Below are 25,304 nucleotides of genomic sequence, written 5' to 3'. Positions count from 1 at the left end.
CTTATAATACATATCTAATATTTTATTTCACTAATTAACAGAATTTGAGACTTCTCGTCTGGAAATGGGCGCTGTTGCTGATCTATTCGATCGTCACGGCGAAGGATTAATCGACTGGAAAGAATTCATCGCTGCTTTGCGACCTGATTGGGAGGAGCGACGTACGTACAATGACACAGACAAGATACACGATGAAGTCAAGCGGTTGGTCATGCTGTGTACCTGTCGCCAGAAGTTCCGTGTGTTCCAAGTTGGCGAAGGGAAATACAGGGTATGTGATGCGACAGCGACAACTGATAACTTGATGACAGATCGTCGCGTAGAAATATTTACTTGTTAATTTTGTTTTAATCGTAACAATTTTCATTGTAAAATTGCAGTTTGGTGACAGTCAGAAGTTGCGATTGGTTCGAATCTTACGGTCCACTGTTATGGTACGCGTCGGTGGAGGCTGGGTAGCGCTAGACGAATTCCTTCTGAAGAACGATCCATGCCGCGGTAAGTATTTGCTAGACATTATTTTTGAGTCACGCGATATTTTTAGGCAATCCGAAATTAGACTCAGATAAATCGCATTAATTAAATGCACTTGTTTCTGTTCATAATTTTTACTGTCAATAAGGGAAAAGAAAGTGACAGTTTTCCGAGAGAAAACGTGTAATTGGTCGAACAATTCAGTTGTTATGTACGAGATACATTTGCGAGATAAATTGCTCCTTCATTGCAAGCAATTGAAATAACTTTCGACAGGAAATTTCTGTAGTCTGTCTCCTTATCCCTATCCCTCCCCCTAAGAGGCAATTAATTAAGTTGCGTTCCCATTTACTTTTAATATTTCTAATTGTCGAAAACAACATATTTTTGAGTATTTGTTATCGTTAATAACAACCATGTGTTAACATTTTGTTTTTGTTCCCATTGTTGTTACTTCATATTAATCGATTAATATTAATTTGCTTTGTTGCATCGAATATAGGGATGTAATACTATCTGTGAGAAATTCATTGTCATTAACGAAAGCATACTCGAACGTTAATTCGACGTACATTTGTATGTCGTGTTATTCTGATACTAAAAACGTAATAATATGATCTCGACTCCTGAGGTATTAACATTACTATTAATTGAATATTTACATAGCCGTAACTGGACATGTTTAACATTTAACGGACAGTTGAGGGTAGCGTATGCGTACCCGCTGGTTTTATTGCTTTTGCTTATCTAGTAACAATCTTTCTGCCATATACATATTGGTTTAGTTCGTTGGCTTGTCGTGTTACGGAGCAAAAGGATCGATCGGAAAGGTTTTTTTATTATTGGCGATCTGTATCGTTTTCTATTTTACATGTTTCATGTTCGCGCTATTTACAGGATGCATGATGATGATGATGATTGATTTGGTCACATATCATTGAATTGCGAAAATTAAATTGAATTGTTAACGAGATGTCCGTTGTTCGTTTGCTCGACACTTCTCTGTACTTTTCTTTCATTCTCTCTCTTCCGCCTTTTCACCAATAGTATATTCCGAAATATTTGTGAGACCGTATAATCATTAATTCTCCATCAAAGAACCTTTTCTGGTATAGTATGGTATGGTGGATAGTAAGTAGAAGGTAATATTACGGTAGGCATATCTAACATCTTGTTGACTGTGTACTAACATTGACATAACAACTATCCCTTACTGTCCATTGCACCAATCCTCTTCACATCTCATCACGATCCTCCTACATCCAACTCTACGACAAACGTTTTTTATTCGTTTCATTTTTTTGTGTGTCTTTTGTCTTATGTTCATTTTTTCTCGAACGGTGTCCCGCTGAACGAATTTACCACGGGAAATTTTGAATCGCGACGAATGCATGATCACTATGTACATGTATCTTGCTCTTTCCAATCGCCTACGTCTCTCGAATCGTGATTAACTCGTTAAGTTTTTCTAATGCCAATACCGGATCCTAACAAACCGGAACAACATGAGGGTTGGTGTCCGCTCGGTGAGAACTGTTTTGCGTGCACATTATTCGTTCATGGTCTATTCAACAACATGCAATAATTATTATTAATCCGAAATTTTAGTTTGGATATTTATTAGATATCCAAGTTGACTGTACTAGTTACTGTAGTATAGGCCATGAAGATAACATCCCCACGTATGGTGCATGACGTTACTCGCTTGTTCGGACCAGTTTTCAAAGTGTTGTCTTTTTGTTGAGTATGTCTATATGCGTGCGTATGCGGTTGTATTATATGAAACGATTAAGTATCGGCGATTACTGTCTGGGAAAGAGGTAAATGGTTTGTGCGCAGGAATTGTGAACGCTATAGTTACTGCGCTGCATAATGTCACTTGTCTCGCCTTTTCGATGAAGTCTTGAGTAACCAGCGTTACGAGAAGAGTGCCTGTATTTAATTGCAGGATTACGAATGTAGTATACACCTGCAATCGTTTCGCTTTCTTTCCCCCGTATCTCCTTTGGTTTTTTTTTAGTTTTGGTGAATGGTTTACGTGAAAAAATATCTCCAGCAATGTCCATGATTATTTCCTATGTGAACGCCTCTGCCCTTGTAACAATGTTTAATGTAGTTGTTTCATAGATTTGTTTGTAAAATGACCAATTTTACGATTATATTCGTGACCCCTCTTGTCTGTAGAAATTTTAATATTCTTGCTGGAAGATAATAACGCATGCTTTTAGTAACATTTATTATTGTTTCTACGATTATTACCATTTCCATCGAGAAATGTCTTTGTATATATGAGTTTATTAATTTTTTTCTATTTAGTTCATTATTTTTAAATATTATATTAATTAAAAAGTACATTGTTTTTTTGCATGGTTATACAAGCACAATCCAAAAAAGCTCTCATTTTATTTTCTTGTATATAGAGTGTTTCAAGTACGTATATCGTATTTTTTCTTCAATAAAAAATTAATATTAAAATTAAAAAGGGTATATTTAACATTAGGGAGAAGCAAACTTATGTTAAATTATTAATGTATATTTTGTAAATGTTTAATATAATACAATAAATACTTAAAGAGAAAATTATTTTTATATAAAGTATTCATAAAGTTGAACGATATTCTGAGGCACTCTATATATTATATAAATCAATTGCTTAAGTATATTGTGAAATGTACGATAACTTTTATATATTTATATTTTTATTACAAAAGGAAAGGAATACAATAACATCAGAAATGTACAAAAAAATAATTGCGAATCGCACATTTCATATTAAGCCTTAAGTTTATTAAATATGTCAATGCAACTAATATTGTACTATGAGGTTGAATCAGTGGCAGAGTTATGATAGTGTATTATACTCCTGTATTATAAAACCTTTTCCATGTAATGACTGTGGTAATGTATAGCTTGTCTCAAGTAACAATCTTAATTAGTTTATATCTGAAATATTCGATTTTATTATATTAGGACTTTTTTTCAATCATGTATTCTAAATACGCTGTCTTTTTCTTTTTTTTCCATGATACACACACATACACCCGGATACGTCACACACGCACTCACGCATACATGTACTCGAAAAAACACGCACGCAAACCGTGGTACAACCAACATCTATTTGCCTTCTTTTTTTCTGTCTTTTTTTTCAAAAAACTACATCTTTCCTATCCATTATCGCCACTCTCATTAATAACGCGCATGCCTTGATATTGTGAATTTGTGAATTGAAAAAATATCGCTGCACCCTCCGCTCCATGTAACTCACAACTCTCGTTCCGGATGTTGCCGCTCCGATATTCATACAATCTTTATTTATTCATACAATTTGTCGCTTCCATTTTTTTCTTTTTTTTTCTGTTGTCAATCTGTAACGCGACATCGTATGCGTGTTCGGTTCTCTCATCACGGCGTCATCTCGTTCTCCGTCTTCGAAAACTTTTCTGTACAAATCTGAAATCTTTCTCTGGCACCTCCTCTCATACCCGCATTCCTGAACGCCTTTTCCCTTAACTGCGTGCACGCAACACACTGTAGCTAAGGGAAGAACGAATATTGAGCTGCGGGAGCAATTCATACTGGCGGACGGCGTTAGCCAGACCATGACGGCCTTCCGCTCCAAGCCGAGCCCGACTTCGACGCTGCAGCGTACGCCAATATCCTCCACCAATGCTGGACCGATCACCAAGGTAAGAGAATCATCGCCTGTGGTTCACCGGATATGTGAACACGATGATTCCATAAAATGTTTCATCAGGTTTGCACTGAATCTCGATAGCACATTCCTCGATAAATTTGGAATAACGTATCTCTTGCAAAGAAAAAATCAAGAAATACGTTTTCAATTGAAATTCAAAATTCAATACAAACCTTTTGAAATAGGTGTTATAAATCTGGTACGGTATTTTTCTGTTGAATCTCTCATTTCTCTGCCGTTAATGTATAAACTGAGCTATAGAATATTTATAAAATTTAACGCCGGTCGAGTCGGTTCGTTAGACTCGCAGGATGATGGATTACGTTAGGATAGTTAAGTCGTATATGCACATTTCACCTGATGAATTCCAAATCAGCATTCGCTCTTCTGGTTACGCCGATGATCTACGTAAGTATATAATTGTTCTGTCAAATCCGACAGCCTGGTCATTTGACATTCGCATGAGCATGGCAGTTTTTCGAGCGGTTGTGTTGTTTGAGCACGTAGGGACAGCTAGAAACAGATCACGTTTTTTGTCTATGCTCTCCATCATTGGTCTATCGTGCCGAAAATTGGTTCGACTGCACCAACTGAAGACCGGACAACTTGACAGAACCGACGTATCTGCATCTCTTTGAATCTTTCAATTCTTCAACCTCAGGAGACGCGATTTTGTCGATCTTTTGCCTACTTCCAAATCCTGCTCGACCTCATCACTTCCGTATTGACGATAGGAAAATACACCAGAATCCTTACAATCACTCATCCTCACAAAATTCATGAAAATTATGAAAGAGATTACATTAAATTGCGAAAAGTTTCATACAATTTGCAAGTCAATGGATCGGTTGTTATTAAAGGAAAACGTATTGGACCTGTATATCATTTTAGCGCGAAGATGATAGCTACTTGTTACAGGAACAAGTCATTTTGGTCGTGGAGTGATTTTTCCGGTAAAAAAGAGGGGGGGGGTCACACTCTATGAGTACATAAGGAAGCTAAAGATTTTCGTTTGTGATGTAGCGGAGGAGTTTATGAGCCAGCTGATGCCGATATTTGAAAGTTTGCGACAAAAGGAGGATCTTCCGTGCTCGTATCCCCTACACATGCACGCCCCCTCTTATCATTGGGTAAATAACGAAAGTTTCTCAATTTTTTATTTGCCGTTAGTGTGATGTACATTGACACACTTGAGTTTGGGTTTTGAATGCGGTTACAGTATTCAATTAAAAAAAAAAAACGACTCTAGTCGAACAACGATGTATTATGCATTTTCGTGGATTGTCTTTATATCTGCTTTCTCCTCCCTGCGATTTCTCTGTTTATTTGTATATTACGGAGATTTCGATAAACGAGTGATTGTGCATAATCGAAAGTTATGATCAATAACTATGAATAATAATGTGTAAGTTATTCATAATCTCCGAATCACACAAATGCTTCTTGTTGTAATGAAGTCGGTAAAGTTGCATGAAGACTGCACAGAAAATATTTTCACTCTAAATCTGTATCTGTATCACTCTAAAGATAGCAAGTAATGTGATGAAGAATTAGAAGTAGAAGTAAGAGCTTGTGGAATAAAAAAAATATATATTTGTACCATTTTATTATCACATGTATATATACATCGTATTTTATCTCTGCCAGATGCCTACTTATTCTTTTCTAAGAGACGCATGATGAGGAGCTCTCTTACGTGCCTCGAACGTAAATTCCTTTTGCGATCTAGTACCGTTCGAGATAGATTCGTAGCACGCTCCACATGCTGCGTCAAATTTTGCGAGAGAGAATACCTCGTTACATCATTCATCACATTACTTCGCACCGACTTGATTTTTTTAAGTTGTTTGTCGAATATCTGATTTTGTGAGAATTATTTGGGCGCCTCTAACTCCTTCCCTCTTGACCCTTGGTAGAAAATGATGGATATGATTTACCCTATCCTGAGCATGAAGAGATGTTCTCGTTTGAATGTCGTGATTACATGGATCTTGAACGAGCTCACGTCCATAAGAATGTGCGATTTTTCGAGGCATCTCATATGTATTTTTCTATCTTCTATTTAAAATGTTTGAATAATTATTGTCGAGAACAATTGGATAATTTTATTACAAGCATCTGGGACTTGAAATCGATTTGCGCAAACGAGTTTGTGTGGGAAGACACCGCGTTTATGGGAACAAACGTCGATGATTTTTAGTTAATTTATTGAATATGCATAACGAATGTCGTATCCTGTATTACTGCGTGCGTAGTGGCATTGATCGGAGATACTTCGAATCACCATAAGCTACTGTATTTCTCCCAACTTCTTCTGGTAAGTTTGCATGACATTTCGCTTCACTTACCGTCACTTAATTCTGCTGAAATGGTAGCGATTTATTTTATTTGTATCACTCCATTCCCCGATATAGCGCTTCGATAAATTTAACGGACCGCAGACCGGTATATTTTTACTAGTTCGCAGCTGTGCACAAGTTTGAGTTGCTTATTAAAAACTTTTGGCAATAACAATGATAATTTGAATGATAATAATTAAAATTCTTTTTAAATTAGTTGTTTTTTACTTTATTTACATATTTTGAATAGTTTAGAGTTCTAAAGCAGTAGCTCAGTATTAGAGTTATTTATTTATTTTAATATTTCTAACGTTATGTTCTTTTATAAAATATTTTTTTAAAATTAGTGTAGAGAAAGTATATGTATGCATTTTTATTATAACTTATGTTGAGAGAATTTAATAGTAATTTGCTTAAAGTGTGCTCTATATATTTTCACTAAATTCCAACTTATTCTATTTTCTCTAAATTCTATATTTATTGTATTCTGTTAGAAGTGATTAATATCTTTCTTTGTTCTTCAATTTAAAGAGATATTTATAAAAAAACATTAACGTATTGTGCATAACGTAACTTGTACACAGCGAATATTTGGAGTTAATGATTTATTAATTAAATGTGTCATTTGTAGCGGCAGAGAACGCGTAACAATAAAACCGTACTCATCCGATAGCTGTATCAAACACGAGTTAGATGTACAAAGGCTTTTTTTGTTTGTTCCACTCTATTTACATGCATTTTTCTTCATAAAATTTCTTTATATCATTCAGGTAAGGGAACGCAGTGCTCGCAGCGTACCTATGGGCCAAACACGAGCTTCACGCTCATCCTTGAGCGCCGGCACGCCAGACAGCCTTAGCGACAATGAAAGTTCCTTCAAGGTATCTGGTAGGAAAACCAGCACGCCTTATAGATCTACCGTGACACCCGGTAAGTTATTGTTCCTTGAATTAGAACTTGGAAATAATGTCGTAAAAATAACGCTACAATCAATCGCGTTGAACCATGTCTGTAGGTGGTAGCCGTCCATCTAGCAGGCCAGCCTCAAGACCTACCAGCAGACCAAGTAGCCGGCCTGCGTCGAGACAGGGAAGTAAACCGCCTAGTCGATACGGTTCCACGCAGTCGTTAGACGGTACGGATTGCTCGTTAACAGCCTTTGCTTTTGCTACTGCTCAATTTTCATGCCTTGAACGATCGCGGAAGTTACTGTGTCTGATCTTGCGTTACAGATGATTCGTCTACCCCGAGCCGCATTCCGCGAAGGACCGTTATCGGCTCCAGCACTACTCCGACGTCCAGTAGACACAACAGTATATCCGGCAGGAAGCTTACAACCCCAGTAAACGGATCGAGCTCTCGACCCCGTACTCCGACAGGACTGATCAGCCCCGCCAGTGGGGTGCCTTCCAGGTTCGTAGCTTCTCGATGCGTCTCTGTTCTCCGTCGAAAAAATATTAAAAGAGATCAACAGACTAACTCGCATTAGTGTGCCTTAAATAGAGACACGCATAACTGTAGTTATGCATATAACGTGTGCACATTAACGACAATCGAGCAGTAGCATCTCATCCTATCGTCAAACTGATTGTGCGATGGTTCGAGGAATGTTCAATATGTTTGTTCCCAAGGAATCGACGTTTTTTGTTTCCTCGTCGAACGATTTTTTCCCCCTTTTTTTGCATTTCAGTTTTATCACTTTGTGTTTTTGATTTTTGAGAATTTTCTGCATTGCGTTTTCACACTTGACCACGTAAAATACCGTCGGGATATTGGAATATGAAGGAGCGAAGCCGAACGACTCGAGAACGCGATGCGCTACATATCGATTTGATATCGAACCTCTTACCACATCTCTCGTTAACCGCAAGACATTTATCGCGACTAACCGATCGATTATAATGTCTCAACAATCATTAACGGATCTGATTAACAACATTTTTTAGGTTTGGCTCAATCCATAGAGCTTCGAGCATTCCAACCCTGACTGGTGTCGGAACACCGATCAGGTAAAGCAAATTAACGAATCGGCAGTTTCAAATAAACTGGGCTCGGGGAAGCGATTTCCTTGCGGCTTTCATTTTGCATTTTGCATTTCCTCTTCCTTCATCCGTTTCGCAACAAATAAAATCACAACATTAAACACGATGCAAAGCGCAAGATAGAATGCGGCAAGGTATTCTATGGTTGTAGGGCTCTTTACAAAGGACGGTGGTTTGATGGTGGCGGTGATACGTTTAACCTTGTGTTTCTTTTTTCGTCATTCTTTTACTTCAACTTTCGATGAGTCAACTTTGCATCTCTTTCGCTCTCCTTCTTTGTTCATGTGATTCCTTTGTTTAATTCGCGCAGCACGAAAAGAAATTCACACACTCATGCGATATATCATTCGTATAATAAAATGACGTTCCGGTAATGTCCCAGCCGCTCTAGGATACCCGTGTATGTGGGAGTGGATATAAAATCTCCTCAGTCGACTACCAGCAATATATCGACTCATTCAACACAAAGCAACCATTCTACGATTTCTACTGATTCCACTGGGTATGCCTGTCTTGTGCTTTTACATGTTTAACCCGTTTTCCGTTTCTTCTCACACTCGTATTTGGTTTTTGGCTTTCTTAAAATATTGTGGGACTTTCTGCACATACCATTACTCTTTGATATCTTGTGGCTATCATACCTGATTTTCATTAATGTTTGAATTTGCAATTGTATGTTGTATTGCGTGGCTTTGATTTATTTAATAATAATGGCTTACATTATCGTACACTATATCAGTAATTTTTTGTTTTCTCATCTATAATATAATTAAAGTATTTAAAAAATATTAGCATTTTGACACTCCCTCTCTAGTTTATTTATTCATTTTTAAGGCACTTGCTTGCATGAATAATTAACTGTTTTACATTCGATAGCTCCATAACTAACAACGTTTTCTTTCATCATGCCAGGAGCAGCTCTGTGTGTACGAATTCAGCAACTAACATACCAACGGCCGTTAAGCAAGCTAGGTAATTGTCAATATTAATTAAGAACTTTTCCTTTGTCTTTCGTCTCTTTTGTTCGCTGAAAGTTTGCCTGAAAGAAACATATCGATTTGCGTTTGAGGAGCTTCAACAGTTGGTTGAAATGTCACACAGGTAGGCGTATGCTCTCGTTTATATCCACGGATTATTTGTTTCAGGGTACGCACACCGTCCAGTGGATCTAGCACGCCGCTGCCACCGTCTTCAAAGTTATCGAGAAAACCCTCTGGAGCTTCCGACACATCCGTGTCGGGAACGACCCCGAGTACACGGAGAGGAAAACCAACGCCAATTGAACAACGTGCGCCTTTCCGATTGTAATAGCTTTATTAACGAAAGCTTATACATATATATATATATATATATATATATAGCTTGTAAAAAAAACCCGCGCATATGCCTGAATAAATATGAAACGTCCCCGCCGTAAAGTTCAAAATTAAGGATAGTTGCGCTACAGGGAACATAAATAGTTACTGTTATCGTACGGTGAGAGAGGAATACTGTAATATTGTGAGTTGTTAAATTGATCAGATTGAAATTTCGAAAGGCAAATGACAAATCTATAAATTATAATATAATTTTATCGTTTTCGATTTTCGCCAAATATCTCCGAATGCCATTAAAACAATTGTGGATACCATGAGTGTATTTGATACTCTCGTAAGGGTAAGGGATTAATGAACAGTTGGGGAAGTCTATTTATTTTGTGCCCGTTAGAAAGTGCTTGAGAAACGTTTATCTAGTTTGTAATAATGCATAACAACAAAGTATAAATTATTGTTATAAATATCTTAACCGTGGTATTACCAAAAGTGCAGGGTAGTACTCGATAATTGAAAATATTTAAGCGAGATTTAACGATATCTCCGCCGTCTCTCTCGATTAAGGACAATATTACTAAAAAACAACAACAGATTTTAGCGTAAAAGAGAATTAGCCGTTATGTGTATTATAATTACGCTTATGTTTGAAGTTATAATTAGACGCATGTAATTACTTTTATAATTCAATGTAGTTTGCTCATCCGTCGCACGCATTACTTTTGCGTGTATTACACATTGTGAACAATCGAGGATCTCCTCGATGGACTTCTGGACTTATATTTGAGCAAATTATATACTCGAGGACATAATTTATTTAATATTTCTCGCTTGACTTATGTATTTAGTCGAACGATATAATTAACAATCTAACGCGCGTTTGTTAAAAAAGAAAAAAAAAAGAAAAATGCGTTTTTACGAATCAACATTTATTTTTGTTATCCGTTTCGCAAAACTACATCGTACGCATTCGCGATTTAGATTAATGTGTATTTATAAAAAAATCAGACATATATACACGTTTTTTTCTATTTCTAAGTTATAAATGGAGACACAACTATTGTATTGTGAACTGTGAGAGAAATACTGCTGCGACAGATATTTTGTAACGTATTTATGTTCTTGCGAAACGGAATATTTCGCAATCTCGTGAAGGAAAAAGCTGCGAGATATGGTAATCAAACCTAGTTTACCTAGATTACGCACAAGCTTAACTCTCGAGCGGTCGCGTAAAAACGTAATATCATGAGTGTTATTTTTATCAGAATAATGCTTAAAAAATCTTAAATAAATCTCTTGTATATCTATATTTCTATGTTCATCTGTTGCGCATGTTAGTTTGACCTAAATTTATGTATTTTGTACAAGACGTTAGGTAAGAGTTGAACGATGATATGCGACATCCATGCGTCCACTCCAGAGTTAAAGCGCGATTTATTTCGGTTGCGCATTTCTGAGCTGGAAAGCTATTATCAAGCTATGCTAAAAGGTCGCCAATCGAAAATTTCCTTTTCGGTTTTTATCCGTTTTTTAGCGGATATCTGAAAGTCAATTTCGATTCGGGACACGATTAATGAGGTCTCGCACATGATGAAAACAGCGGCTTTATCAGTATAAACTTATTCTGAAGAAACCCGGTGATCGAACACAAAAACGTAGATCCGCAATGGAAAATTCATGGTTTTCGATCGGAATCGAAATAGTTTCATAACGGGCTTTCCTGCTCTAATGCGTAAATCGATATTGCGAATGAGAGGTTTAAGAGTTCGGGGGGGGGGGGGGGGGGACCTAACAGCGTTGGAAGAAAGAAAACGCTAAAACGGAGAAAATTACGGTGTATGAATAGCTAAGTTAAAGTATAATGTTCCGTTGCGCGAAGTGGCCTGTTAGGTGACGGGTAAAAAAAAGAAACTCTGAAAAAAGACATTTCCATTTTTTTACACGTATATACTTTTAGATGCGATTAATGTAATATGATACCCACTCTCGCTGCCTCTTTATAAATCTTACGTAATGCAAATTAATCTTATTAACAACTTCTCAACAAGCGATTTTTGTTTCTGTTTTACTTACCGAGAAGTGCTGTATCGATGCTAATGATGATAATAATAATAATACAGTGATAAAGAAAAAAAAATATAACACACGCACACACGCATGGATATTTCAGTGAGGAACATTCTCTCGACCCGGCTTTCTGTTCTATGTCTCATTTTCTAGGCGAGCGTTGCATACTAAATGTAAGTGTAAAAGGTGTATATATATACATACAATATCGGCATGCTCGCGCGCGCGTTTCTTTTTCATTACTGTTTTCTATTATTAATTAATGCAACAGTGTTCCATGGTCGGGCTCGTGTAACGACGGGAGGGGCGTTGAAACGTCAATGCCTAAATTAAGCGTAGAGCTACTCAGCTAGCGATCTTGCGAGAACGGATAGAGGGTTTCCTGATTCGTGGGGATAACGCGGCAGAGAACCGATCCTCTCGTGTTAACTGACAGATGTTGTATAATATATCAAGCAGATACGTTTCGGGAGGATCCGATGGAGGTGCCAACGGCTTTGTGCATGCTTCGCTGATGAGGCTTACCGAGTATCTCTCCTCGCGGTGTGACTGACGTCACGCGCGCAGCTTGTAGACATGTAATTTATACGCGGATCTGAACGAGTCTCGCGCAGTTTTTATAATGCTCTGGATCGTACATTTTTAAGATGCGCAAACGCCCCGTGCTGTATCATTGACAGTTGTAAGCCGGTATAAATGTGCTCTCGCCGGAGAGTCGCCGCGGACGAGGCACGGATATACGGATGTGTCGGCGGTATGTGTGTAAAAGAGAGAATCACTTTGTCAAAAGATGTGTAAAGTATCAAAATGGTGTTTCTCTACTGTACAGCTCTGTGTATTCTCTCGCACCCTCCCTCCTGCGACTGAATGTCGTTAAGACTCTTAATAAGAAGAACGTGGTAGCCACATGAAACCGTTACAATTATTACAAATCGTTATCGACGCGCGGGACAAGTATCCGGATGTAAATAATTTGTTTAACCGTTTAAAATTTAAAAGAACATAGTGCAGTTAAAGAAAGGATCGCTCAGGTCAGCTGACCGTGCCTGACTGTTCTTCGTCGGAAACAGCGGCGATGCGCGAGCACTTCACCCTGTCTTATATCCGGCACGCGAGACCCCGTCTCCCACATCGATGTCGAATATACGACACTCGGCACACTCAATATACGGTTGTATATACGTGGATTAACGCAGGTAGAGTTACCGGCGCGGGAGGGCACATGACTCCTCGAGTGGATCCTCGAGTTACTACTAGACTTACTTGACCTACATGAGGCAAACGCACCAGCGTTTAATCAAAAGTCCGCCTATCCGACGACCCTCGACTTTTATAAAGACGAGATTTTGTTACTCAATGTCGCAATGACATCAATTATTAGCTTACACATCGTTACATCGGCTGAATATACGATCACCCTCTTAGTGCGTGCCCCAGCTGGACCACCTTGATCAGGTATACGATTACAGGTCAACTGGCTGCTGCAGACAGAGACCTTCATGGTTCATGCTAAACGGCTGCTGCTTGTATAATTCAAGATTAATTTATAAAAACTCACACGAAGATTTTTGTTATTCTATAGGAAGTGGATGAATTAACCATAAGCCTAATGATTAAATGATTAAACAGGATTTCCTTTGCAAAATTAAAATCTCCAATTCTAAATGATTTTCGATATTTTAATAATTTGGATTTTATTTCCATTCATTCTTTCTATAATATATAAAATAATGTATTTTTAATGAATCTTTCATTCTATCGCGAGACAAGAGAGCTTAATATATTAAACTTGTCACAAAAGTTGAATTTCTTTGAAACACAGTCTCTCTTCGTCTATAACATTTTTGTTTACGTGCAAAGTAAGACTTTCTATTTTTTCCTTTTCGCTGCTTCTTGTTATTTCGTTAGATAATAATTAGATACCAAAATTAATTTTTTTACGACACAGAGAAATATCACGTACTAAAAATGAATATAGCGCAGGTATGCAACCTGTCTGATCGGAAATTTGATATCCAGTTTTAATTTTACAGAGAAAATATTAACTCTCGGAAATTTTAAATTGAATAGAGAAAGCTTTTCTTTTTTTATCGGATATTTATGTATTCTTCAGTTCACATAGCGCTGGAATTTTCATCGGTATGCAATATCGCGAACGTCGCAGTTCACTTCAACATAATACACATACATGTGCACATTCTATCTTATAATCCGCATAACAATGCACGTATTGACCCCGAAAAGAGGGTGGGGTACAGATACATTACCTGCACGGTGGAAACGGCCGGACTCGATTGGTATAAAATCTACCGTCCCGAAGATATGAAGCATACAGTCCTTAAACCAGTATCGAGACATCAGCAGTGGTATCAGTGTGATCATCATGTCTTACAAAGTAATATCTGCATTCTATCGCTTATATAATCGTCCGTCGATTTTCCATTGTTCTGCATATTTTAGATGCTAAAAATAATTGATAAATTAATAAATTTTTATGTTGCTTTGCAGAAATATTTTTAGACTACTTTGCAAAATAATTCGATGTCACTATAAATTTATTGAGACACTAGATCTAATTTTGCAGCCACTTATAGCATTTCATCTCGCTTCGTGCACTTGCAATACATCTGATTTGGCCCAGCGATATTAATAGCTGGAACCGCATTTCGCATTAATCGCACTTATTGTTAGTATATTGATGATATTTGATATTTCCTTCCTCATGCACAGATTATCGGTTATTTCGCCACCTTACTGGCTGTCGCCCGTGCCGGGATCATTGGCCCAGGTGCAGCTGCAGTAGCAGTCGCGCAACAGCCAACTGCAACGATTATCAGAACCGAAAACTACAACTCTCGTCCTCGATATAGCTTCGGTTATAGCGTGGCAGATGGTCTCACTGGTATGTCCCAATAATTTCGTGATAGAGCGTTTAATTGTAATCGTTAAATGTATAATTCGCACACTGTTTGCCTACAGTAAAACGTTAATTGATTCAAAAATGTTATTTATTTACATGTAAATGCTTTCGTGAGTAAAAGTTATGTCATTTCTTTTCTTGAAAAGCGATTATTGTATTTAATAATTCGGAATCTTTGTAGAAAAGTAAAAATTTATTCGAATCAGTTTATTTTATTTTTTGGAGATGATTAAAATTAATGAATTATAAATTTCTTATCGAAATTAGAGTACCAAAAACATGAGAACAAATTAAAAATTGCAACCAGCGAGTTTACGATCAACTCATCTAGAAAAGAAGTGAAGCGACAAGCAATTCAGATTTGTGGAGAATTTCGTAATCGAGGGAAAGTTGAACAACACGAAATCACACCAAATTTGTAGAGTGAATACCTGTCGATACCTCTTAATTCGGCTATTTGCTGCGCTCGTGTCTATCGGGTCTCCGTCGAATTAGAATTCAGAAACTCCACGCGGAACTTAGATTAAAACACCGTTGAAACAATGAACGCGACGGGTGGTGGGGCATCTCTTCGGGCCGCGCGCAACTTTGCGCCCGAGTATTATAAACAACGGACTTTTCAAGGCGACAACAAGGCGCAGGAAGAAACTCGGGACGGCGACGTAGTTCAGGGAAGTTACAGCTTAATCGAGCCCGACGGTGGCCGCCGCGTCGTCTCCTATGCGGCCGATCCCATCAACGGTTTTAACGCGGTCGTGCAGCGGGACCCCAGCATCACGGTAAAGACCGCCGCCGTTGCAGCTGCACCCATTGTTGCGCCCTCCGTGATCGCTGCAGCTGCGCCGGCCGCCGTTGCGGTTCGCCCACAGGTAATCTAGTTACTTTTGAGCAAGACGTCTTTTTTTCTTGTTCTTCATAGTCCATTAGTCTTCGCGAGGAAGATTCCCTTCGCTGTGAGGTTGCCGAGTCGATGTTTTTCCCCGACTTGTTTAAAACTGTCTGTAACAGGAGCAATGTGGTGCAAGAAGCTGCATTGTGAAGTATTAGCTAGTTATTATACTTTAAGAGATGCTGCGTGCTACTAAATTATTATTTTTATTATTATTTACCGTAGACGACCATCTTTGGTGTTCCTCTGGTGAGGCAGCCGCTTGTCCCGGGATCCGCGTTGGCCGCCACGAACGTTGTCGCCGCGAACTCGGGCCTGGTGAACTTGGGAGTGGACCTTGGATCACTGGGAGTTAGATCAGGATCCCTCTCGCAGGCTGTCGTCGCGGACAGTTATGGCAGCGACAGTATCGTGAAAATTCATTAAACAATATCAACGTAGCTGTGCCTTGATTATGCTACTACTACTGGCCATCCTTCACAAGTCGACGTTATTCTGTCTGTCCTTATGTGTCACGATCTCCTTATTCATGTACCTTATGTCGTACCACTTAGCCATTTGTAAGCTGCAATAGATTCTATTCTGAAATATACATTATAAAGAGATATTATTCATCAGTATTACGTTAAACCATGAGACATTTATATAATATTTGCTTCAAAATAAAGATTTTTCCGGTACAGGTACAACTTAGTCGGCTTCTACCTTTCATGGAAAAATATTTAAACATCAGGATATATATAACAGAAAAATATCAGATGAGAGTAAAGCACAGAACAGCTAAATCAACTCCTAAAAGCGGAGGCACCGAGCATCGGAGTATACGTCGTAAATGGAAGCACAACCAGGAAAGCCGCGTCTCGAGTGATCGATGAATGACGGCTTGATGAGTCGAAATGGAGTTGACATGGATGAGAGAATGCGAGGAAAGAGGATCGGCGGGGACTTAGGAGAAATCACCGTTAATGGCGCGACCAAAGGATTTCCGGGCGTTCCGCCGGGCTTTTTACGGGTTCGCCCGAGCGTTCGCTCTCAGTCGAATCAAGATTCTCAGCTTTTCAACGGCGGACGCGCCGCGGCCGGCCAGACATCCGCTCCTGGTCGCTTTTTTTTCCATCGTCATCCATCTTTCGTCGTCGTCGTTGTCACCGTTTGCGGCCTCCGCGTCTGTCACCCTCTAAGCTCGGTTCCGTCAGCGCATTTCACCTAGTTAAACGATTCTTTTTTCACACGCTAGACCACTCTGGCGTCCAAACGTTCTGGCCTAATCGTTCTCACTGCGATCCGGAATCGGCGCAACGATGATAAATTATTCCGCCGAAATTCTCGCCGACAGTCTCGTCAGATCTGATAATTCCTGGTGCGCTTTCTAGGATAAATCTATTTTTGATCTCATTAGCACTGCGGAGATATACTCTTTGTCAATCTTCTTCATTGCCTCTTCTTTTTGTACGTCAATTACTTCATGAAGTTCTAGAGAAAAGAGTTTCAGAAGAGATTGTTAGTGAAACAATAGTAAAAAATAAAAAGCTTAATTTCTTCTCTTTTTTCTGTCATATTTAAATGTATAAATATGGTATGTGATAGATTGTTAAAGCTTTCGTTGACTTTCAGCATCGTGCGATTGAGCTTCTCAAGAGTATATTTTGCGATAACATAACGCCGTGTAATATATTCCATTGAAGGTGATAGAACTTGAGTTTATATTCTATCAACATGAATCGCGTCAATGTAATTTCCAATATCGCGCAATGCTATCCAGCGGAGCTTAAACATGCACATGGCAATTTAGGCGTATAGTGACGCAATACTATACCACGATACTTCGTGCATCAAGCACGAAGTCATACACAAGTAAATATGTACCGACTGATGCAGAGGCAGAACTAACAAGCAATATCGATTAGTCTGGGCGTCTTTATATATATAATGCGCTGTCGTCCTCGCCACGAAATTAATTCTCTTAGATGCGATTGCAAGGCGTTGCAAATTTTGTAATGTACAAAATCTTTTTAATTTTACATCTCGTACAATATCGTTTCGCACTCTTCTCTAATTATTATATTCTATATGTTAGATATTAATTTTATTGCAGCAATTTATTATATAATTCTTATATGTGTTACAGCATGTGTAATATGGCGAGATCGGGACAAAATAGGTCGCTAAGGATGTAAGATAATTTTTAACGTTGTCCGATTGTCGTCACCGAAGGGATGTGAAACCCAAAACTTGTCAGAAACCAGAAAGCTGTCCAGCAAGTTCGGTACTTCATGAAACTTCGAACTTTGGTGAAATCCCACACAAACAGGAAATGTACACTACTCAGCGTTCAGGAAGTTATGAAAGAAAATATTTAAACGATATAATGGCTATAAATTAATATTACATCTAATACACGTACAGTCTTTATATTACAAAATCGTTACGTAATCGAGAAGTTTGATTTGTAATTTTTCTCTGTTGTAATAGTTTAATTAAGACATCTGCTCTTTAAAACCTGCGTCATCTTAAGTATAAGCTTTCGTGTAACGGGCTGTTCCAGTTTCACATTCTTCGCGCTAATTCGAAAGATTTTTCGAGCTCGCCGGCCGCTGTCGGCCGCGAAGTGCCTGCGCTTCAGCCGACCGTGTGGCGTATTCCCGGGGAATCTTCCGGCGAAAGTTTCGAGTTCCTCAAGTGTTTCGGTTTCTGCGAAATCTCGAAAACTTCCCTCGCGCTAACTTACGGTTATTATTCGCGCATGCTGGAAGTCCCGGTCTTACTTCAACGGTCCCTCGACGCGCGTTTACCCTTCCGCATCTCGGTGTAACGCGGGATAAAGTGTCGATAAAGCCGCCAAGTATTTGATTTGTAATTTGACACGAGATGCGGAAGATCTCTATCCAGTAGAGAGAAACAGACAGATTGAGAGGAAAGAGAAAGCGAGAGAGAGAGGGAGAGAGGAAGGTGCAACCGAGCGAAGGAGTAACCGAGTACGGTAATCGCGCGCAGATTGCAAGTCCGGGGCAAAGGCGACCGGCGGTGCACTCGACGGCTCGCTCGGGTTTTAAAGGGTGGGAAGGATACAATATTTCAGAGTGGCGACAAGGAGCAAGCCTGCTCGCCACTGGCAAATTAATTAAATTCCTACAAGCCGCCTGGAAAGGCTAAGGGGCCAAGGGGGCAGAAAACGGGCGGCAGGATGGGGTTCGGCGGTCGGCGAAGCGCGAGCGAGGGTCCTGTGTTCCCGCCCGTGGGAATATTGTAATTAAGATATGCACTTCTACCCTCCATTTTCCTCGTGCAGCCCCTCTCGGGCCACCGCCGCGCCATGATTTACGCTTCGCAGGACGCGGCGGTGTTGGCTGTTTCGACCGCGTCGAAATTGCATCCTATTATGGAGACGCGGCTGTCAGCCGACCGTTTCTTCCGGCGTGTCAAATCTTGCCGGGAGTTGTACGTAGAGAGTGTGTGCCACAGTGGAGAATTTCAGATTCGGCACGTGCTCTCCGTTGAGAATAGCCGAATGGACCATCCGTGACTTGCTCTGTGCGGAGCAATCAAGACGGAGAGTTTGCATTGCAGTTTTTGTGCTCGCAATACGCCCCTACGAATGATCGATATACTTGAATGCCTTGCCTCTAAATTTGGCCTCAGATACAAAGAGGATAAACAATATTGCGCGCTTATAATTTATGAATAATGCTCATGTTAAAATAATATCTAATAAGTAATTTATACATACATATCATTATACACATAATTTATATAGAAGCGCTTTATACTTGTGCATAAGGATACAACAATTCGCGAATAGTCGATGGTTACTCTCCACTCATTTCGCGACGCGTCGCAAGTTTGTCGCACTTCACGGCATGCCGGAAGTCCGACATGCCACGGTTTTTCGATCATGACACCCCACCGCACCGGTCAAAATTGATGCTGCGATGACGACTCCACGCACAGACGGCCAATTGCGCATCTCAGGACGGTCTGGTAACGTGGTAGCTCGGCCGCTTCACCGTCCCTTACGAGCAACGAGATTCCTCGGCAACTGCAACTATGGAAAGCATCTCCGCCGTAATTTTGGGCTTGATCCTGATGTTATCGCTGCTCGTACAACTGCAGACGCTTGTCGTATGTGAACAAGATTAATTGATCGTAAATTGCACCTACGAATTGTTTTCGTCTAAGGGCGGCGATGATTTATTGCGCGCCGCGAGTAGGTTAAACGATGGGGAAAACAAATTCGCCGTAATTCCGCACGTAAAAGGACACGATGAATCAAGGAAGGGGTGACTAATTGGATAAAGTCTTACGTTCATTAATTAGTTTTTTATCGTGTCTCATAATATCGAAATTAAAAAGGAACGATCCTCTTTGCCTGTTGCTTTATTCGCAAGAAATGCACGACTGTGTCATATCTCTAAGCTGTGAGCTGCGTCTTTGCTTTGTAGTTGAACCCTTGGAAGTTGCTCGCGACGTTTCGATGCTATTCGACGGAAAATGCGCGCGACGTCCGATCCAGCAAGCTCAACCTCGTGCAGCACTACCCCAAGCTACCGGAGCTCTTAAATTCCAATTCCGAGTCCAAGATGATGATCTGTTCACCGAGATCCATTCTCTCATCACCCGCTGTACCACGTGTCGCGTCACTCAGTTGCTGCGAGAGACTCATTAGGAAAGCGATACCGCTTGCGCAGCACTCATCGACCTTCGTAGCGACGCAAATCGAGCTTCCGGTAGTGGACATTACCTGCAACTACAATTCCTGCCGCTACAACACCTTCGAAGAGAGTCTCAGGACGCATTACGGTGTGAATTATCCCCCCGGCGAAGTGGTGCTGAATTACATCCAATTAAACACGCCGGACTCGCGTATCGGGATCAAGAAAAACGTCAGCGACAATCTCCTGGACCCCTTTGAAGAGAGCGACGCCACGTATTCGTCGGTATCTACGAAACGAGAGGCGGAGTACCTAAATCTTTTGGATCATTTCATTTCGAAGCAGCAAGGAAAAGCCCTAACCGCGAGTAAGTGCACCGAGATTCCGTCGTCGGATGACAGAAACCTCGAAGCGTCCTCCCACGCCGGTACATCGAGCCAATCTACCCTGAGAAGTTTCGTCGCTCAAGAGAAGGAATCCGGCTCCTCTGGCAATCAACGTTCCTCGAAGGGTACAAAATACGCACGATTTCGGTAGCTCTCAGTTCGAGCAACGATGGAATCTCCTTCACAGATGATTCTTATCCGTGACGCGTTGTATTTTTAATTTTTGTTTGGTCAACTGGTAGACCAGTTGCTGGTACTACTTTTTTAATCTACATTAAGAATGCACTATGTCGTTCACGCGCCATCGAAACTCGCTTGTCAAAATCTCACTGCAGGATACATTTATAACTCGATCGATAGACTGACGGCCACTTAAGACGCGCCGGGACGTGGAATAAAGCGAGCTTATCTTTGCTTCGTAGTTCAATGAACCCCTTGCAGTTTGCATACGCCATGGCACCCCCCCGTTTTAAGATGATAATCGCGTACACATCATGGTCCTCCCAAATATTGTCAACGCGCGTCGAGCTGTACCTCCGCATCGCCTTGCATTCTCTTCATTATCACGGCACGTCACGTCGCCTCCTGAATACTAATGGGCGGGTGTACATCAGTAAAGCAGGAGCGTGCATTTGGCTCGTCATTCGAGGAATCGTCATCGGGCCATGCTCCGTATTGGGATCGGTAATGGATAGGAGGGTCGTACCCGCATCAGGATAGCTGCTCCAGGAATCGCATCTATTTATTGATCGCCTTGGTGCATTGGAATACCCAATCCGTCTCCCAGGACTACGATCCACGAGGAGTAGATCCGATGGCGCAGGATTTCTTTCCGTCAATCGACAACCTCGATCCCCCATCTTCCCTCCTCCTCTCCTCTCTAATCCCCTCGAATAGATCTCGCTCAGGCGACTTTACTTCCTATAATAGTAAGTAGTCTTCGGTGTCGCGTTTATCTATTAATGTCTGTATATCTGATTGATACTGGCGGGCGTTGTCGTGGGTCTTGTGTCTTAAATAGCGCAATCGATGTCGGATGTCTACCTTATTAATGGCTCAACTGACAGATCGAAAATATACCGGCTAAATATAAGATGCTGCTGGTAGATGCTTCCCTGTGCATCAACGTTACAAAAATATCTAATGTGAACTTCAATCTGAAGTACAGATTAATATTTTTAATATTATTCCCTCGCTTTCGGGAGATATGACTGCACTTGCTCGCTATAATTCAGTAGCGGGTAATAAAATTCTCATGCGTATCGCTCGCGTTTATTGTACGCGAGAGACTAATGATCCCGATCTGTCTAGGTATTGAATGCAGCCAAGGCGGCAATAGACGTTCCAACAGCTCGGTGCAGAGGGTGCTTAGGCGACCGTGAGGAGCGCTCGATCGAGGGAGATAGGCGGTAATCCCGTGAAATAAATCCGTGAACGCTACCGACCGGCTGTCCATCACGAGGTCGGGAGAAAACACGTGGATATGTTCGGTAAGTTCAGCGGTGAGAAGATAAAAGCGGTTCTGGCTGTACTATTAGCTCTTAGCTTAAGCTGAAAATTCCAAACCGGAAACTCGCGAGTACGGCACCCTCGTGAGAGAGAAAAAGAGAGAAAGAGAATGGTCAGTGAGATCTGGCTGAAATGCAAGGATGAAGATCCTGAAGAGGTTGGCGAGATGGATGAAAAAGGGGACGAGAGCGGCGATGGAAGAATGAATTTACAGAGATCCCCGTGAATACACCACCCAGTGAGTCAAGGACCTGGCTTGGCGCTTGCCGCGAGAGTTCGCGTCAGGATTCGATTAAAACGGAGGATAATTAACCAACCTTGCGATGGACTTTGATCAGAGGAACTCTTGGGGCGCACACGCGCTGATCCTTGGGGTAATTCCCCGCGACGGCTAATGGGCACTCCAGTTTGAACTCCGACACGCTGATCTAGCCAGCTGTTCGTCGCTTAGATTTGCCTGGTACTCAGTCAACATGTTGGCGATGCCGTTTGACCACGATTTAACATCTCGCAGGAAAGGAGTGCTCGATCGATAGATTTTGAGATTAAGATTAAGACTCTGATAAATAACAGTTGCACAAGATTACTTTTAATTTTTTTAATCAAACGTTTGTTTCACAAATCATAAAAATACACGTTTCTTTATTTGCAATGCATAAGCACAGTAGTTCATCGTGAAAAATCTAATCGGAGGGAGCGTAGCATCTCGAGTACTCGAATTCTCGAACGCGGAATGGGATCTGATCGGATTTCCGGCGGCAAAAAGGGGAAAACTCGAAGAAACATGCAGCGGGCGACAATAGGATTCCGCGACAAGTCGATTTGTCGTAGAGTCAAGTTCGCCGACACGTCATTTGTCGCCGTTACACACTCTTGACGCGCGCGCTCGCTCTCTCGTTTTCTCGAGGTGTCCACACCGACATCCGGGCGATTCGATCGCTCCGTAAAAGGGATTTCATCAGGATTGAACCGCGTTATAACGTGTCGTACGAAATTCCACCGTGCATCGCGTATTCAAAATGTCTATTAAACTCCTCGGTGAATAGACAAGATATTTTGGATATGCGACGTTGCATGACATGTCCTCATTTTGCATATTGCTATTGTTGAGACGACGTACTGTTTTGGAATAAAATGGAAAAAGTGAACTATTAAACGGTGTTTGTTCTCGGTTCTGAACTGCCAACTATTCGACAGAATTATTTGGTCTGACATATATTACATTATTGTATATCACATACGCGAGCGATACAAATAGAATCAGCGTGAGATACGTGTCGGTAATAAGTTCAAGTTGTAAACGTCAAATTATTTTATTGTAGCGAAATGAAATACATCATACTACGTTATTTGTTTCTTTTGTCGCGTCCTAATTTTATGATCATATTCGTCTTGCGTAAAAGAGATGCTCTTCGTTCTTTCTTCGTAGGTACATTGCCGCGCCTATAAGCCGCGTTGTATTTTTCATTTGGTATACCTATTCGAGATTTGCGGAGATTATCGATGATATATTGGAAGCAAGTGCAGGTCAAACGGCGTCGAACGTGCTGAAAGATCAATGGCTTCTTTAGAATCAAATGAGAAATCTATTGTGGGAAAGTGGCGTTAAACTATGTTTCAACCTGCCACTTATACGCGTCGCTGACATATCAGACGTGAAATCGGTATATAGAATATGATAAAACATGATAAAGAGGAAAGGATTTATTATGTTACTTTAGTTATGCTTCTCTTGTCTATTTCGCTAGAATAGCATTGCAGGATACATTTCCTTACTGACAATATCTTTCATCGTAACAATGTTATTTATGCCAAAACGGCTGGCTAGCAACTAGCCAAATATAGAAATACCTGAATAATACATTACATAAAACATAAAAGTCGTCTGATCAGTTGTAAAGTTGACAACAACGATAGGTCGTCGACTCCCTCGGAGAGCCGAGCGGAAATGTCAAACGCGCCACGTTAAGTTGACTGCTTTTAGCCCTTGGCATTTATATTCATCGGTAACTTTGATTGCGCGCCGTAGGAATTGAAAATGGCCTCCGAAACGAAGCAAGACGGCAGTAAAACTTCCACGAGGACACTGAACGCGCAGACGAGGACAGAGTGGAAGGGAAAGAGTAGAAAAAGAGGGATAGACGCGGGTAGCGAAATAGGCAAATCCCATGGCACCCCATCCCGCCCAGGCTCGAGTCCGCTTGGCACTGGGGAAAGAGAAAGAGAGAGAAAGAGTGGGCCCTCTGTTATACCGGGGCTTTTATTTCCGAAGCATCGATCTCCATAAAGTTGCTGCCGCGAAATGAGTTCCTGCGGTCTTCCTGGAGTTACCCTAAAGCGCTTTGCACCTGTGGAGATATCCAGAGGGTGCCGTATCGTACGTGAGCGTGTATACGTGCGTGCATGCGTGTGTGTCTGTACAGTAGCATCTCATTAAAGAATGCAACTCGACCGCGTAGACGCTTAAATAACGAGGCGTCGCGTTCCCCATGGAAGGGGCACCGTGCGCATTGTTATGTCGCAACTGACATAATTATCCGCAGTCTAGATACAGGATAAATGCATACGTACACACGTGCTAATACGATTCCAGCCAGGATAGTCTGTACAGCGGTTTTATTGGACTTCTTGCAACGAACTAGTTTTAATCTCGAAGTGCGATCAGATCAAGAAATTCTATTATAAGCAGAAGCAGTTCAATCGTGAACCATACCCAAAGTACGATTATGAGGACAGAGATTATAATTTCATAACGATAAGGGGAAAGTTAAGATCAATAAATCTCACAAAAACGTTCTATTATCTGCGCAAGTCCTAAGCGCGTCAGTATTTTGCATTAAATATTGCTTCGCCGAAAAGGTACCAGAAGATTTGAGCAATCTTCTCTTTAATTTTGTATCGAAACACATTTCCGATTTTAGATCTTTTCAGAGGTTCTTTCATTGTTAGGATCAAGAGTTCGTTAAAGTTATATATTACACGGAATGCTCTCGAAAAATCCTTGTTAAAAATTGCTTCCTCT

General features: G+C 40.6%; 2 protein-coding genes across 42 annotated transcripts in view; both read left to right on the top strand.

Annotated features, from left to right (window-relative positions):
• LOC105281370 (microtubule-actin cross-linking factor 1) overlaps positions 1-12,755 on the top strand; it is a 104,968-nt gene extending 92,213 nt beyond the window's left edge. For 24 of the 41 annotated variants that reach the window (XM_026968672.1, XM_026968687.1, XM_026968686.1 and 21 more), the window contains 11 exons: positions 42-271; positions 381-498; positions 1,938-2,000; positions 4,012-4,163; positions 7,281-7,440; positions 7,526-7,645; positions 7,743-7,923; positions 8,457-8,519; positions 8,935-9,054; positions 9,465-9,524; positions 9,698-9,860. In XM_026968672.1, coding sequence (XP_026824473.1) covers positions 42-271; positions 381-498; positions 1,938-2,000; positions 4,012-4,163; positions 7,281-7,440; positions 7,526-7,645; positions 7,743-7,923; positions 8,457-8,519; positions 8,935-9,054; positions 9,465-9,524; positions 9,698-9,860 — 1,430 coding nt within the window. Of the gene's footprint in view, positions 1-41; positions 272-380; positions 499-1,937; positions 2,001-2,082; positions 3,185-4,011; positions 4,164-5,194; positions 5,302-6,426; positions 6,489-7,280; positions 7,441-7,525; positions 7,646-7,742; positions 7,924-8,456; positions 8,520-8,934; positions 9,055-9,464; positions 9,525-9,697 lie in introns of those variants that run through there. The other 17 variants (XM_026968693.1, XM_026968694.1, XM_026968691.1 and 14 more) reach the window with 11 other exon arrangements.
• Positions 12,756-14,251: 1,496 nt separating this feature from the next.
• Positions 14,252-16,424, top strand: LOC105281365 (larval cuticle protein A3A). The gene is made up of 4 exons (XM_020032279.2): positions 14,252-14,324; positions 14,640-14,831; positions 15,474-15,718; positions 15,964-16,424. The coding sequence occupies exons 1-4, from the start codon at positions 14,252-14,254 to the stop codon at positions 16,162-16,164; spliced, it is 711 nt and encodes a 236-aa protein (XP_019887838.1). The 3' UTR covers positions 16,165-16,424.
• The last annotated feature ends 8,880 nt before the right edge of the window (positions 16,425-25,304 follow it).

Source organism: Ooceraea biroi, chromosome 3, assembly GCF_003672135.1.
Source record: "Ooceraea biroi isolate clonal line C1 chromosome 3, Obir_v5.4, whole genome shotgun sequence".
Classification (NCBI taxonomy): domain Eukaryota; kingdom Metazoa; phylum Arthropoda; class Insecta; order Hymenoptera; family Formicidae; genus Ooceraea; species Ooceraea biroi.
This window is presented reverse-complemented; position numbering and strand designations above follow the sequence as displayed.

Excerpts from the sequence above, each read along its gene's own strand:
- LOC105281365 (XM_020032279.2), top strand. The coding sequence starts at position 14,252 with ATGAAGCATACAGTCCTTAAACCAGTATCGAGACATCAGCAGTGGTAT. Across the intron at positions 14,832-15,473 it reads CGTGGCAGATGGTCTCACTG|GCGACAACAAGGCGCAGGAA; the intron begins GTATGTCCCAAT and ends GGACTTTTCAAG. Across the intron at positions 15,719-15,963 it reads CCGTTGCGGTTCGCCCACAG|ACGACCATCTTTGGTGTTCC; the intron begins GTAATCTAGTTA and ends TATTTACCGTAG.